The sequence below is a fragment of the Penicillium lagena genome (assembly GCF_028827675.1).
Source record: "Penicillium lagena strain IBT 129212 chromosome Unknown utg000002l_segment0_segment0, whole genome shotgun sequence".
Lineage (NCBI taxonomy): Eukaryota > Fungi > Ascomycota > Eurotiomycetes > Eurotiales > Aspergillaceae > Penicillium > Penicillium lagena.
In genome coordinates, this window is record NW_026623223.1 from 571,036 (window position 1) to 583,695 (window position 12,660).

Sequence of the window (12,660 nt, forward strand, 5' to 3'; positions counted from 1 at the left end):
AACTTGAGGCAGTTACACAAGACCCGTTTGACTTTTTGTTAGGCTAATTAGGCAAACGGTCGGGATTTTCCAACGTCAGCGAAAATAGACGAAGAAATCACTTTTCCAGGGTCTTACCTCTCTGGAGCGATCGCATTAGCCAGGAGCCAATCCCCGGCTCGGGTCTAGCCGGAAATGACTAGTACGTAGAAGAAAAAAAACCGATTATTGGCATTTGAAATTTTCTGGTTTTACCATTTTAGGCTGGCAGTGCCAAGCAATTTCATAATATTGCGAGGGTCTGTATGGCTTTAGCTCGATTTCCAAGTTTCGTAAGAAGTACTCTAACGCTACATCCTAAATCCAGCCGTAATTGGGCTTATTGCCTGTGACATAAAATTCATTTGTCAGATTTGCTTCAGATGTATAAGGAGAGGCGACGTATTTGAACGGAAAGTTTCGCGTTGGAAAATATAACCGAAAAGCTGCTGAGAGTCGAACTTTTGTTGATATGCGATCGCATTTTACATCGAAATGGAGAGAAGCAAATTGTAGAGAAGGCTGAAGAGGCAGAGTTATGGATTTGCTTCCTTGCGGCATATTTAAAGAACCACGAGACAACCAAAATTGAGAATTGAAAAACAAGACTGCCAATTTCTCAAATAGCTAAATAGTCGACGAAGGTTTGAAAAGGGATGACAGTCGCGCATCTGATACTGGATTCCGTCAATTCCCGTGATCCCAGGGCATGCTCTGCCCGCCGTTTTGGTCTGCCCATATTCCATTGCTGATCCTTTTGCATAATGTCGCCCACACCAAAACGACGAAAGCTTTTGAAACCCCGAAATGGTCGCCATGGGTGCAAGTGACGGAGGATCAAGTGTGACGGAGGATCAAGTGTGACGGAGGATCAAGTGTGACGGAGGATCAAGTGTGACGAAAATGGCTCTGTTGCTTGCGCTCAGTGTGTGAAAAGCCGATAGCCCAGTCCCTTCCCTCCACCACCAGTTGTAGCGATAAATTTCTCGCTGAGTGGGCTTTTAGACTTATCGTCCTATCCTCAAACTGGTCAAAGATATAATCGACGAAAATTGGATTCCATGGCTGAAGTGATTGCGGTACGCGCATCGGCCCCGAAACGATGAAGGAGTGGAAAGTGGAAACAAACACTTAAATTGATGAGTTGAAATGTGCAACATATTTGCTTGTGAAATACTTTACAACCCTATCAATTAATATCTAAGCACAGAGAAAGAGTGTGTGTGTGAGGGAGCGAGATAGCTAAGCACAGACTAGACCACGTGCGTACATGGCATACAGAACGGAACCATTCTCGCGGGTTCGTTTTCAAGGAAATGGTACACCCTGGCTGTAGATACATGGATATATATAGTTGTTGTTATAGATTGGCATATTGCTTCGATGAGGTCGGGGTAAGAAGAAACATACACACACACACACTCACTCACTCACTCACTCATGCATTACTAACCGTTGTGTTATATCCTTTGCTGGAATCCATTCCTCGATCATTAATTAATATATAGCGCAAGTAAGATTGATCTATTGTCAAGCCAACACCGCGATACATTCCTAGAGAATTTACTGTTGTTTGTTATGTCCTTAATTTGTGAGATCATGCTTCGGCCAATCACCCACGGACCCACAACCCTCCGACCCGTCTTTTTGATTGGCGGGTCGGCGAACAAATTTCTCACCACCTCGTCGATTGCGCCATCCCTGGCTATACCCATTCGAGGAGCTTCGTCTATAAATTTGTCCTTCGTTTTGCAGACCTCAATTGACCTCAACATTGATGCTACCCTGCTCTCTACATTCCCTGTTCATCTAAGTGTTCATCATGTTTTGCGCGTCTCTCCCATCAGTAGCTCGGCTTGCTAGGCGACCGGCTGCTTTAACGTCTCGTGGGTTTGCAACGGTCTCTCCTGTGGGCTCTGTCAGTGGGCAACATCGGGTGGTCGTCGTTGGTGGCGGCACCGCAGGCTTGGCCATCAGCCATCAGCTCCTTCAATCTGGTAAATTCGCTGAAAATGACATTGCCATCATTGACCCGGCAACAAAGCACCACTACCAGCCTGGATGGACACTAGTGGGCGGCGGCCTAAAAACCAAATACGAACTTGAGAGGCCATTGAAGAGCCTTCTTGATCCTAAGTTCAAATTTTACAACAAAGGGGTGCGCGCCTTTTCTCCGAAGGGCAATTCCATCACGCTGGATGATGGTGGAAAAGTCAACTACGAGAATCTTGTCGTCGTTCCTGGCATGAACATCAACTATGGAGGGATTGAAGGTTTGACTGAAGCTCTCGCCGATCCTAAATCTCTTGTCTCGACCATATATGGCTACGACACTTGCGACAAAGTCTTCGGTACAATCCAAAAACTGCAGAAGGGCACCGCCATTTTCACGATGCCTGCAGGGGCTATCAAATGCGCAGGTGCGCCGCAAAAAGCTATGTGGCTTGCGTTGGACTACTGGAAGCGGGAAGGCCTATACAACGTCGAAGATCCTTCCAAATCGGCGATCAAGATCAGCTATGCTACGGGACTCCCAACAATGTTTGGTGTGCCAAAATACAGTGCCAAACTCGAGGAATTGCGCCAACAGAGAGGGGTCGAAGGATTGTTTCAACATGATCTTAAGGCCATCCAGGGCAACACGGCGATCTTTGCTGGCCCAGAAGGAAAGCAGGTCAAAAAACAGTTTGATCTGCTGCATGTCGTGCCAAAAATGGGGCCCCATTCGTTCGTGAAGGAAAGCCCTCTAGCGAACGACGCTGGATTTGTGGACGTTGATGATGGCACCACTCGCCACAAACATTATCCCAACGTCTGGTCCGCCGGTGATGCATCCAGTCTACCCACGTCGAAGACAGCGGCTGCGGTTACTGCTGAAGCGCCAGTTCTCGTCCACAATATGTTGTTGTCAATGGAAGGGAAACAGCCTCAGGCGATCTACGACGGCTATACGTCGTGCCCCTTGCTTACGGAGTTCGGCAAGGTTTTGCTTGCCGAGTTCAAGTATGGTGGACAACCGAAGGAGACATTTGGCAACTGGTTTGGCATCGACCAAATAGAGCCTCGGCGTGCGTTTTACCATCTTAAAAAGGATTTCTTCCCGTGGGTGTACTTTAACTCTTTTGTCAAAGGCACTTGGGGAGGACCTAAAGGATGGAATCCTAAGGCTTAGGAGACTGTAATTAATGTAATTCTTGCTCGCTATTGCTGACTTGCACTGGTATCAAATCCGAGACAATGAACTTATTATTATGCAATTAGGACGGCAGTGTCCGGAGCTACCTGGAATGATAACTCTTAGTAAGAAGATGACTAGCAGCGCGCGACCTAGGCTCATAACCCCCCAAGATCATAGATATAGGCCAAACGACTCTGTCCTCGCTGTGAAAGGCTAGTCTGGTCTGCAACTCGAGCGCCTACAATTACAAGACAGTAATTTTCAGCCAGAAAGACTCATGCCATACTCAATTGATCTTTGTAAACAGTCTCCCCCAAAACCCTCGCACGCGCGGCCTAGTCGCTGCGCACTTTGATCACGACCTTGCCGCGCGCGCGCTTGGAGGCGATGCGCTCGTAGGCATCTACTGCATCCTCCATATTGAAGATGGAGTCGACGGGGATAAGCAGACGGCCCTCTTCCACCAGGTGTGCTAGATAGACAGAGTCGTCGCGTGCCGGCGGCGTGCTAAACATGATGTAGCGGCGCGGCACGCCGCCTAGCCAGGTCGGCAGCCAAAGGTTGACCAGAGCGTTGCGCGCCGTCACAAGGATTCCCTCGAGCGCGCCAATGTTGACCACAGCGCCCTCGGCCTTAAGGTAGGCCGGCGAGTTGACAAAGAGCGCTTGCGTGCCGACGCAGTCGAGCACAAAGTCAAACGGCTTGTCACTGTACTTATGTGCTAGGTAGGCTGGCAGCGGGTCTTCCTTATGGTAGTCGATGAACTATGCGCGGGTTAGTTATGTTCTGGTGTAACCCGGCGGCAACTTTTGCATACCTCGTCTACGCCTAAGCTGCGCACCATGGCCTCGTTGCCGCCGCTAGCGACGCCGACAACCTTAGCACCGCGCAGCTTGCACAGCTGCACGAGCACCGAGCCGACTGACCCGCTGGCCCCATTGACTAGCACTGTATGTCCCTCGCGCACACCCGCCGTGCGGATCATCTTGAGCGCGGTGCTCCCGGCGCCGTTGATGCCCGAGGCCGACGCCTTGTCAACCGAGGCGTCGATGCGCGCGACCTGGCTGCCAGGCAGCCGCACGTACTCCGCTAGCACGCCGTGGCCCATGACCATGGCGGCAATGTTCTGAAAGGCGACGACGTGCGTGCCCGGGTCGCGCACCTCAGGCGGGACGCCCTCACCCGCCACGATCACCTCGCCAGACAGCTCGAGCTCTGGGATCCATGGACCGGTGAGAGGCAGTTTGGGCAGAATTTTCATTAAACTCTCGGTACTAAACTGTAGCGACACGTGCGACACGCGGATCAGAACGTCGGGCGAAGATCCCGTCGGCACGGCTGGCGTGGGGAAACTGGGGTCTAGCTTCAGCGCCCTGGATGCGGGGCCACGTCGCGGGCGCACCCAGGCACGCATGGTCGGCGGGATCCTCGGGGCTTGGGCAATAGACGCCATTTCTTTTGCTGTCGGTTGGCGATAGACAGTTGAAGATGAGGGAAAGTCGGCGGGCAAGTGCGGTAGATTCTGTTGACCAATTGACTCAGTAGGCATCCATGAGGACGTGGCAGAGAGGGGAAAATCCCTCAACCTCCCTCATATACTATAACCAGATTTTAGCATATACAACTTTTGGCAGATGAATCGGAATACGGAAGATCTTGCCACAACAGCGGACAAAGAATGCTGGTCACCATATTCGGTACACCAAAACACAGAAATGAAATAATCTGCGCGCTTTGCGTGTATTGAAGCTGGAAAAGTCGAACTATATGTCTCTCAAGGCCCAGGGTAACACTTCAATGGTTCTTGACCTCTATCTTTCACTCTCGTCTTGATTATGGCGGAGGTGATACTATGCGCTTGATAATAGTGCTAACCAGATGTAAGCTGACAATGCGGCATTGGCAATCCCAACCTAGGTCCAGCCGAAACCGCACGAAACTGCACCTATAATATGGCCCTAGATATCTGTAAAGAGACCAGCCTCATTATAAATGTTTGTGGCGAAGTCAACTTCGACGACAGGAGTAGGTTGTAATCGCGGATTTGTCAGATAAGTTAGCTCTTAAGAAGAGACCAAAAGATGCTGATCATCTTGATTCGTTGGAAAAACATTGATAATCGAGAGAACGACTAGTCATACAAGGAAGAAGCGAACCAGCTCAAAGATGTCTCCCCCTAACCGTTGCTCATACCTCAACCTTCGGCTTTTTAAAGGTCTCCTTCTCACGATGCCAATCATTTTCACAAGGCTGTTCTGTACCATCGCGATCACAGCACTGGTAGATGAAGAACTGCGGATACTCGTTACGATTCTCGTCGGTATCAATTGGTCCGTGGCAGTTTTCATCATGGTCGGCGAATGCGTCATAATCTGGCTGGCTAATATCTGTCACATAGCTTTGTCACTACCATCCGTATATCTTGCTAACGTTTAAGACCTACCGAAATGATAGAAACAGCTCTTGCTCGTATTACTTGTGACATCGAATTCCTTTTCGCAGTTTTCGCAAATGGCGTAGCGAGTCCGTAATCTCTTAGAGCCGGTAGTCGTCTGGGCGGTTGGTGGGCTCGTACTATCCCCCTCTCTCTCTTCATCGCTGTCATCCTCGCTACTCTCCGTGTCCGAATCCGCCGATTCAGGAACACCTGGAACACAATCCTCAGGTACAAAAAGCTTTCTTATCAAAGCATCTTTAGCTGATGGAATGTCACGGTAGATAGCTTTGATTGTTGCTGTGAGGACTTCTTTAGAAGCACAGTCAACTGCGGAGTCAATGTCGGTGTATTCCTCAGCAGATGTTGTCATTGTCGTGCCCGAGTGAAGTAAAGAGGAAATTTCCATTGCAGAATTTGAGAAAAAGAGCTTTGGGATAATCGAGCCGTTCGAATGGAGAAACTGATGTCACCGAAAAATTATGCACGAAGACGCGACGCGTCGCAGCATTAGTACCGTGTAGCTCCGACTAACGTTACATAAAAAAATTTCCTCGATTTAACGAATATTAATTCGCTATTCTGAGATTTTCGTAGGTTTTTTGTGCATTACACACAATAGATTGTCTACATGTAATCGGCATAGGGGAGCACGTCGGGCATGATTGGAAGTCTTTGTAAAGGTATTAATTAATTCTGCATAAGCTTCGCGAGTTTATTCCGAACATTATCATATCAGCTAAAGTTCATCCATGTCAACCATGGCTCGTGACACTGCTCCGCAGTCCCATTCAGCCAGTCTAAGAAAGGACCTCGGTCCTCAATATCGACATTATTGAGTAGACTTTCCTCAAATGAGATCTGCTCGTGGATATCAAGCTCTTCGTCTGAAGTTGCAGGGATAGCAGAAAGGCTATCCACAGAAAGAACCTGATCCAAGACATGGCGGATGGCCCGTCGTCCCTGCTCGGCGATTCGATAATTTCCCTCATCTGGCTGGATCATAGTACCGAGGTGTGAGGCAAAGACGCTGAGGCTCTGGATAATTTCGGAGCGTTGAAAGATGTCAGTGTCGGGTAGCATAGAGCGAGACCGACGTAGTAACTCGGCGCAAAGGACACCTGCCGCGGGGAGTCCAGCATAACACAGCTAATAGGTCGTCATCATCTAATCAGCCCAGTTCAATATCGGGCAGTTGGAAATCACATACATGCCATCCTATGTCCCAGCCAGGTGCCTTTAACTTCGCGATTTTGGTCAACATGGAAAGTGATGCATTCAGAATCTTGCATGATGCACTGATGATCGCGTCTGGTTGAGTTTGAGTTCGTTTCGCCAAGATCCGGTATAGTAAGAAGTCATTGTAAAGAAAGTCGAGGTACAGGTCGAACAAAATATTGTCCTGCAGAGCGGATGGAGTTGGGTAACCGATGTTGGGGGTCCAATGGAGCCATATTGGTAACTCTTGGTACGTCTTATGAGACTCCTGCGATAGATTCCTTGCCCCCTGTCAGTCTCCTGAAACTATGATGAATTCGAAACCCACTTACTCCACCTGTTCAGCCAGATTATCACTCTGGCGACTGAGTGACAATTCCAAAATCTTTTCTCGGAGAATACTTGTGAGGAAGTAGACCCGTGCCCATGAGCCTTTCACCAAGCTGCCCTCGCTATTCCAGCCATCGGGAGTCAGCTTCGCGATAGCAGCATTGCGAACCTCTGGAGGTGCAGCGATCTCTTCACAACTCAAATCCAGCGGGAACTCTATATCACAATAGCGACAGCTGATAAGCGGTGGTCGGCCGAGAAATGTTGCCAGGGTTTTGTCCATGGCATATGCGGCTACTAAAACACGCTTTCGCATCTCCCGGATAAAGAAAGGCAGGTTGGATGACTCTTGATGCAGCCCGAGTGCAAATACAGCTGTCGACAACTCCCCTAGTTTCCTCCAAGGCCGATAGTCTAGTAGATTAAAGCTGTTAAAACATACCGTCACAAAAATAAACACGCATAAACGGTGCATAACATACCACTCTCTCCATAGATAGTCGTCAGAAGCGAAGTATGGTGAAGAAGCAACAAAACCACATAGTCGTTCATGACACCCGTGCTGTCGCAGAGCTGCAGACAGATATCACCCACTGCGGTGGCAGTGATAGCTAGACTCTTCGGATCTGGCGAGCCCTTCCGTTTAAACATAGGAAGCTCGTGTGATATGTATCTCGTCGCTATCCCCATTATTGCAAACATCAAGCCGATTGTTTCCCATCTATGTGAGGCAGAAGATGCAAAATCTTCCCATGACGTAGTAGAAGATAGCTGGATCGGCTGGGTATAGTTTTTGAAGATGCTTTTGGAAAGAGCCAGCGCACATTCACTGTCGTCTTTTATTTTCTGTTTTGCGTCCTTCCACATCTCTTCAACGCTGTTGAAAATCACATTGGTCATCGGGTATCCGAAAGTCCATCCTGTATATATTAGTATCAAAGAGCTTTATCTTGCACTTGTGGCCGAGGCGTAGTAATCACCTCTCCAGATCTTGTATCTCTCTTCGACGATTTCTCGATACAGGTCTTGATTTTTCAATAACATAAGAATCTGTGCACCCAGGCGAATTCGTTGTGCATCAATAGGACCTGGGTCTGTGGTTTTAAAGTGGGATATGTACCCAGTCGGCAGGTCATTGTCGGTTTCCAGGAAGACATCACAGTAGCTTGTACGACCGAGAAATCCAGGTGCAGATGCCGATATTTTCTTTTGGTCCCAAGTCTCAGAGCCCTGGAGGGTTTCCTTGGGCCGATGGCGCCGTTTTCGCTTTTCCGAAAGTAGGCCAAGTCGTGTCATCGGCGCCGGGTGGTACATGCATAGATCCTGCTGTCCCCGGCGCACGCAGCGGCCACATATCGGAGTTGAGTGATCGCATCGCAACTTGGACTTGCGACACGGCTCACAAGAAGAGAGCTGACCATTACGGCGAGTGGTCGACATTTCACACACATTTTACATAACAAACAAGCAGTTGTAGCTGAAGTTGAGGAGGGGGAAAATATCGGAGTTCGGACCTCGAAGGGGTATCAGTCAGCTCGGAGCCCAAGCCTTGGTTCTTGGCAGTTCCGGACTCCGAGTCGATAGGTCGGACCAATGAGACTGGGCTACGAATGAACGATGTTTAACATCGGGGAGAAAGATAGATAGGAAAAACCAACTTAAAACGGATGTACTTTAGTTGAGGGGGTAGTACCTCGCTGTAGGACTTCGATCCAATCTTTCGCTCTAGGTATAATCTAAGATATTCCAGAAACTCTTGCACATTAGTCACTAGCAATAATTTCACAACTACCCGTGGTATGATCTCGAGTTGTATCTAACGAAATGGATATTTCACATAGCTCTTCTTAAACAAACGTTTCAAGGCTGCTTTATGTAATGTTGAGATTTGTCGACTACCTTGTCATTGAGTGAGAGGATCAGTTTGCTGGCGATTGACGTTCTGCAACACCCAACGAATCTCATCTGCGACCCGCTCTGGCTCCGTGATCTGGATATTATGGCCACTCAGTGTTGCTGTAGAGAAGCGCGTCACGGTCGATAGATGAAGTAGCTCCCGTTGACAGTCTTCCTCGGTCTGATCCCACTGGTCCAAGTATTCACGACACCTCGCTCGCTGGGCTTCTGTTCCTTGTCCTTTGTCCACACCCGCTTTGTATAGACGCTCAACGTCACGTTTCGAGTTCCCCATGAGCACGGCAACAGGCCTTCCCTTTAACAGATTTTGGCCAGGATTTAATTGCCGCTTCTCTGCAATTACAGCGCGGCTGACTTGCAAGTATGGCATCTCTCGAACTGCCTGGCGAGCGTGTTTCTCGCTGTTTTCCTCTGCCATGAGTTCGCTCCATTCCAGCTCCGTCAATTTATAGCTTTTTGTCAGTCCAGTCACTTCCATGTAGTCTAGTCCTTCTGTGACTGCTTCAATGCTGGGATCTGGCCAGGTCTCAAAGCGCATACGTTCCTGTACAGGGTCCACCATAACAAGGCCACAGATATCCTCAAGAGGTCGCGCAGCAATAAATTCTCGGGAGAGAATACCGCCCCAGCTGTGGCCCACAACAAGGTACGGTGGATCTAGGGCGGCAGCTACCAGCAGACGGTTAAGCTCGTCCACAACGGTGAGGGAGTCAGGCTCGTTTGGCGACTCCTCACTGCGTCCGTAACCCGATCGCTCGTATAATAAAATTGACGCCTCGGCCTCAAGATGCCGACATACCGCGCTCCATTCCAATGCGCTGCAGGTGATTCCAGCAATGATGACGACCAAGGGATCCCCAGGTGACCTCTTCTTACCCCGCAGAGCGTAGCTTAGTGAGTGGGTTCCGATGTGAGCCGTGTGCTGGAAATGCTCCATGGTTGACGAAGCAGGTGAGGTTAATATCGAGGAAGTGTGAGCGGGAGGTTAGGCAGAAGGCATCCGATGAATAGATGATGTTGTGGGGATCAAACCAGAGCGATGTGCTTTGATGGAAGATAGGCGAACAGCACCTTTGAGATCATGGAAATCCGTCAGGTACAATAGTATTATATTTGAAAAGTAATTGGGGTCCAAAACATGGTGAGTCACGCCCGAGGTTGACCCCCGCGGAATGGTGGGGAGCTAGCCAAATCCATCAGCAAATCTGAGGGCGGGAGCGACGCCGCTAAAGCTCAATTCAAAGTAACTAACCATATGCAAGTCATCATGTAATTGTTGCTCACTTTTGCTGTTGCGACTCAGCTTTACATACATGGTAGTGCACGCTTGAAGAAGCATGAGCTTAACATTCTATACAATTTCACAAGATGAAACGTAGGGAAGCATGAGACGACACTCTGATGCCCAAGGGCGACCCCCCGAATCGTTCTGTCATGTATCAAGCTGTCCATCTATTCGAGAAAATGCCCTATATGCCCTTTCCTCGGTGAACAAGATTGGGCAAGCCTGCCTACATCATTAGCAAAAGCAATACATCTTTGTCGGGAAGGTTTCCGCATTAGGCAAGTTTCCGCCCACCGTGCCCTTCTGATCAAGGGATCCCTCTCCTTGCGACTATGATCAATAACAAATGAGACTCAAGGATCGGAATTCAAGGGCTGATAAGGCCTATCCTCTAAACCGCAGACTACCCGCAGGGGCGGGGCAGGGGTCGGAATGTGCCTGACCTGGTAAGCCCTAGACTGGGGTAGGGTGATCAGATATAAAATAAAACAGGGGAGAGAGGTTTGTGACACGCAAACATCATTGCCTCGACCATCTCATTCTGCTCTTTCTTCCTCTCTTCATTATTCATATTTAGCGATACTTGGCTAGCTCAAGATGAGTATTGTCTCGCGGTTATTCGGTAACCGCCGCTCTCCAAATGCTCTCACCTATTTTGACATCCGGTCTGTCTTTCGTCTCTTACCTCGCACACACTTTCTTTTAACTCCAACTAACTAACCAACCAATCAATCTTAAGACTGGACGAAGACACATTGTATCTCCCAGGCTACGGCGAAAGCACCTCCTACGGCCGCCTCAGCGGTACAGTAGTCCTATGCCTGAACAAGCCCCTCGCAGTGAAAGACATAAAACTGCACGCCAAGGGCGTCCGCTACGTCAACTGGGACTGGAGGACGCCGGACGGACAACATAAGCGAGCAGCATGGCGAGAGATCCCCTTCTACCGCCAAATATGGAGCTTCCTGAACGCCTCCAAGGGGTCCTCTCAGACAACACTCGAGCCTGGAAACTACGAGTTCCCGTTCTCGGTTAGCCTGCACAGAAGCATGCCGGTTAGCGTTGAAGGGCTGGAAGATTGTTATATTCGGTATGGCCTCACGGCAACGATATTCCGCGGTCATGCTGGTCGCGTCACAACATCCAGAAATATGAGCGTGTCAAGATCGCAGAGCCATCTCGCATTGCCTGAGCCAGAGGTACGTACAGAATTATTCCTTGCGACACTGCGGGCTTAATTGGATCTATCTAACGGCCACATTTTGCAAATTCTAGAGCATCGAAAACATCTGGCCCGAAAAATTAATCTACCAAATGAGCATGCCCGGGAAAACATTCAACAAGGGCGGGCCTATTAAGCTCGATTTCCGCTACGTGCCATTGACGAAAGGGATCCAGCCCAAAACCATAAAACTGCAGCTGGTAGAAAAGCACTCGATCCATTTGTACAACAACCCCGTGCTCGGCCGCACGAGGGAACGCGTTATCTGCGAGGATGAGTCCGGGATTGGGGAGTGCTTGTTGGACACGAATACTGTTGCCAGTGAAAGGCAGCCGCAGGAAGAAGAATGGCTTGCTTCTTCGCATTGTATTTGGATTCCGAGGTCTACACCCGAGTGTCTTCCCAGCAGCCGAACGAATATTATTGATGTTACGCATACGTTGAAGATATGGGTAAGGCTGTTGAATTCCGATGGGCATTACTCTGAGGTATGTTCCAAGGCTGTTTGTACTCGGGTTGCTTGTGATCGTGCTGACTGGAAGTGTCTATAGATTGTCACCAAATTTCCTATATCTATATGTTCAGCACCGGACTGCAAACCCAATGTCCCTTCTTTATACGCTCTGTGCGGCAATGGAGTCCAGCCGCCCCCTGCCTACGAGGACCATGTTCGCGATCCATTATTTGATGGAACGAATATCCAGATGGTGGAGAGAGGATTGGAAGATGACAGAGTCGAAAGCTCACAGCCTCACTCTCAAACGGATGAACTCGTGGCTGAGCCAGAGACCAATCGTCCAAGCAATTTATCCCTGGTCCCTTGCTACATGGCAGCAATACAGTCTCAAATCCCGAGAAGCGCAGGGAGCCCGCACTACTGGAGTGTGGTTTCCGGCGGATGAGGTTATATAAGACTTACTTTCTATGTAACTAGAAGTCTAATACTCGAACACAATAATAAGCTTGGAACGCTGCGCTGTCGACATGAACATGACAGAGAGCATATGGATTAAGATGAGTGATGTGATACAAGGAGAACTGTGGCGACTAGAGTAAGA

The 12,660-nt window shown here is 49.1% G+C and overlaps 6 protein-coding genes across 6 annotated transcripts; 2 read left to right on the forward strand and 4 right to left on the reverse strand.

The window, feature by feature from the left end:
* Positions 1-1,840: 1,840 nt before the first annotated feature.
* On the forward strand, positions 1,841-3,190 carry N7510_002968 (NAD(P)/FAD-dependent oxidoreductase; the record flags this gene model as incomplete). The annotated part of the gene is made up of 1 exon (XM_056974895.1): positions 1,841-3,190. The coding sequence occupies one exon, from the start codon at positions 1,841-1,843 to the stop codon at positions 3,188-3,190; it is 1,350 nt and encodes a 449-aa protein (XP_056834851.1).
* A 341-nt stretch (positions 3,191-3,531) lies between these two features.
* N7510_002969 (NAD(P)-dependent alcohol dehydrogenase) lies at positions 3,532-4,649 on the reverse strand (the record flags this gene model as incomplete). The annotated part of the gene is made up of 2 exons (XM_056974896.1): positions 3,532-3,960; positions 4,014-4,649. The coding sequence occupies 2 exons, from the start codon at positions 4,647-4,649 to the stop codon at positions 3,532-3,534; spliced, it is 1,065 nt and encodes a 354-aa protein (XP_056834852.1).
* A 740-nt stretch (positions 4,650-5,389) lies between these two features.
* On the reverse strand, positions 5,390-6,003 carry N7510_002970 (uncharacterized protein; the record flags this gene model as incomplete). The annotated part of the gene is made up of 2 exons (XM_056974897.1): positions 5,390-5,583; positions 5,640-6,003. Coding segments are annotated over 2 exons (558 nt in total), but the record flags the coding sequence as incomplete, so codon positions are not given.
* A 362-nt stretch (positions 6,004-6,365) lies between these two features.
* N7510_002971 (fungal specific transcription factor domain-containing protein) lies at positions 6,366-8,474 on the reverse strand (the record flags this gene model as incomplete). Its single annotated transcript, XM_056974898.1, has 5 exons — positions 6,366-6,779; positions 6,841-7,129; positions 7,181-7,592; positions 7,661-8,098; positions 8,159-8,474. 5 exons carry the CDS (start codon positions 8,472-8,474, stop codon positions 6,366-6,368), a joined length of 1,869 nt encoding a protein of 622 aa, XP_056834854.1.
* A 607-nt stretch (positions 8,475-9,081) lies between these two features.
* N7510_002972 (alpha/beta hydrolase) lies at positions 9,082-10,032 on the reverse strand (the record flags this gene model as incomplete). The annotated part of the gene is made up of 1 exon (XM_056974899.1): positions 9,082-10,032. One exon carries the CDS (start codon positions 10,030-10,032, stop codon positions 9,082-9,084), a length of 951 nt encoding a protein of 316 aa, XP_056834855.1.
* A 945-nt stretch (positions 10,033-10,977) lies between these two features.
* N7510_002973 (arrestin family protein) lies at positions 10,978-12,504 on the forward strand (the record flags this gene model as incomplete). Its single annotated transcript, XM_056974900.1, has 4 exons — positions 10,978-11,045; positions 11,120-11,579; positions 11,656-12,090; positions 12,154-12,504. 4 exons carry the CDS (start codon positions 10,978-10,980, stop codon positions 12,502-12,504), a joined length of 1,314 nt encoding a protein of 437 aa, XP_056834856.1.
* Between the last annotated feature and the right edge of the window lie 156 nt (positions 12,505-12,660).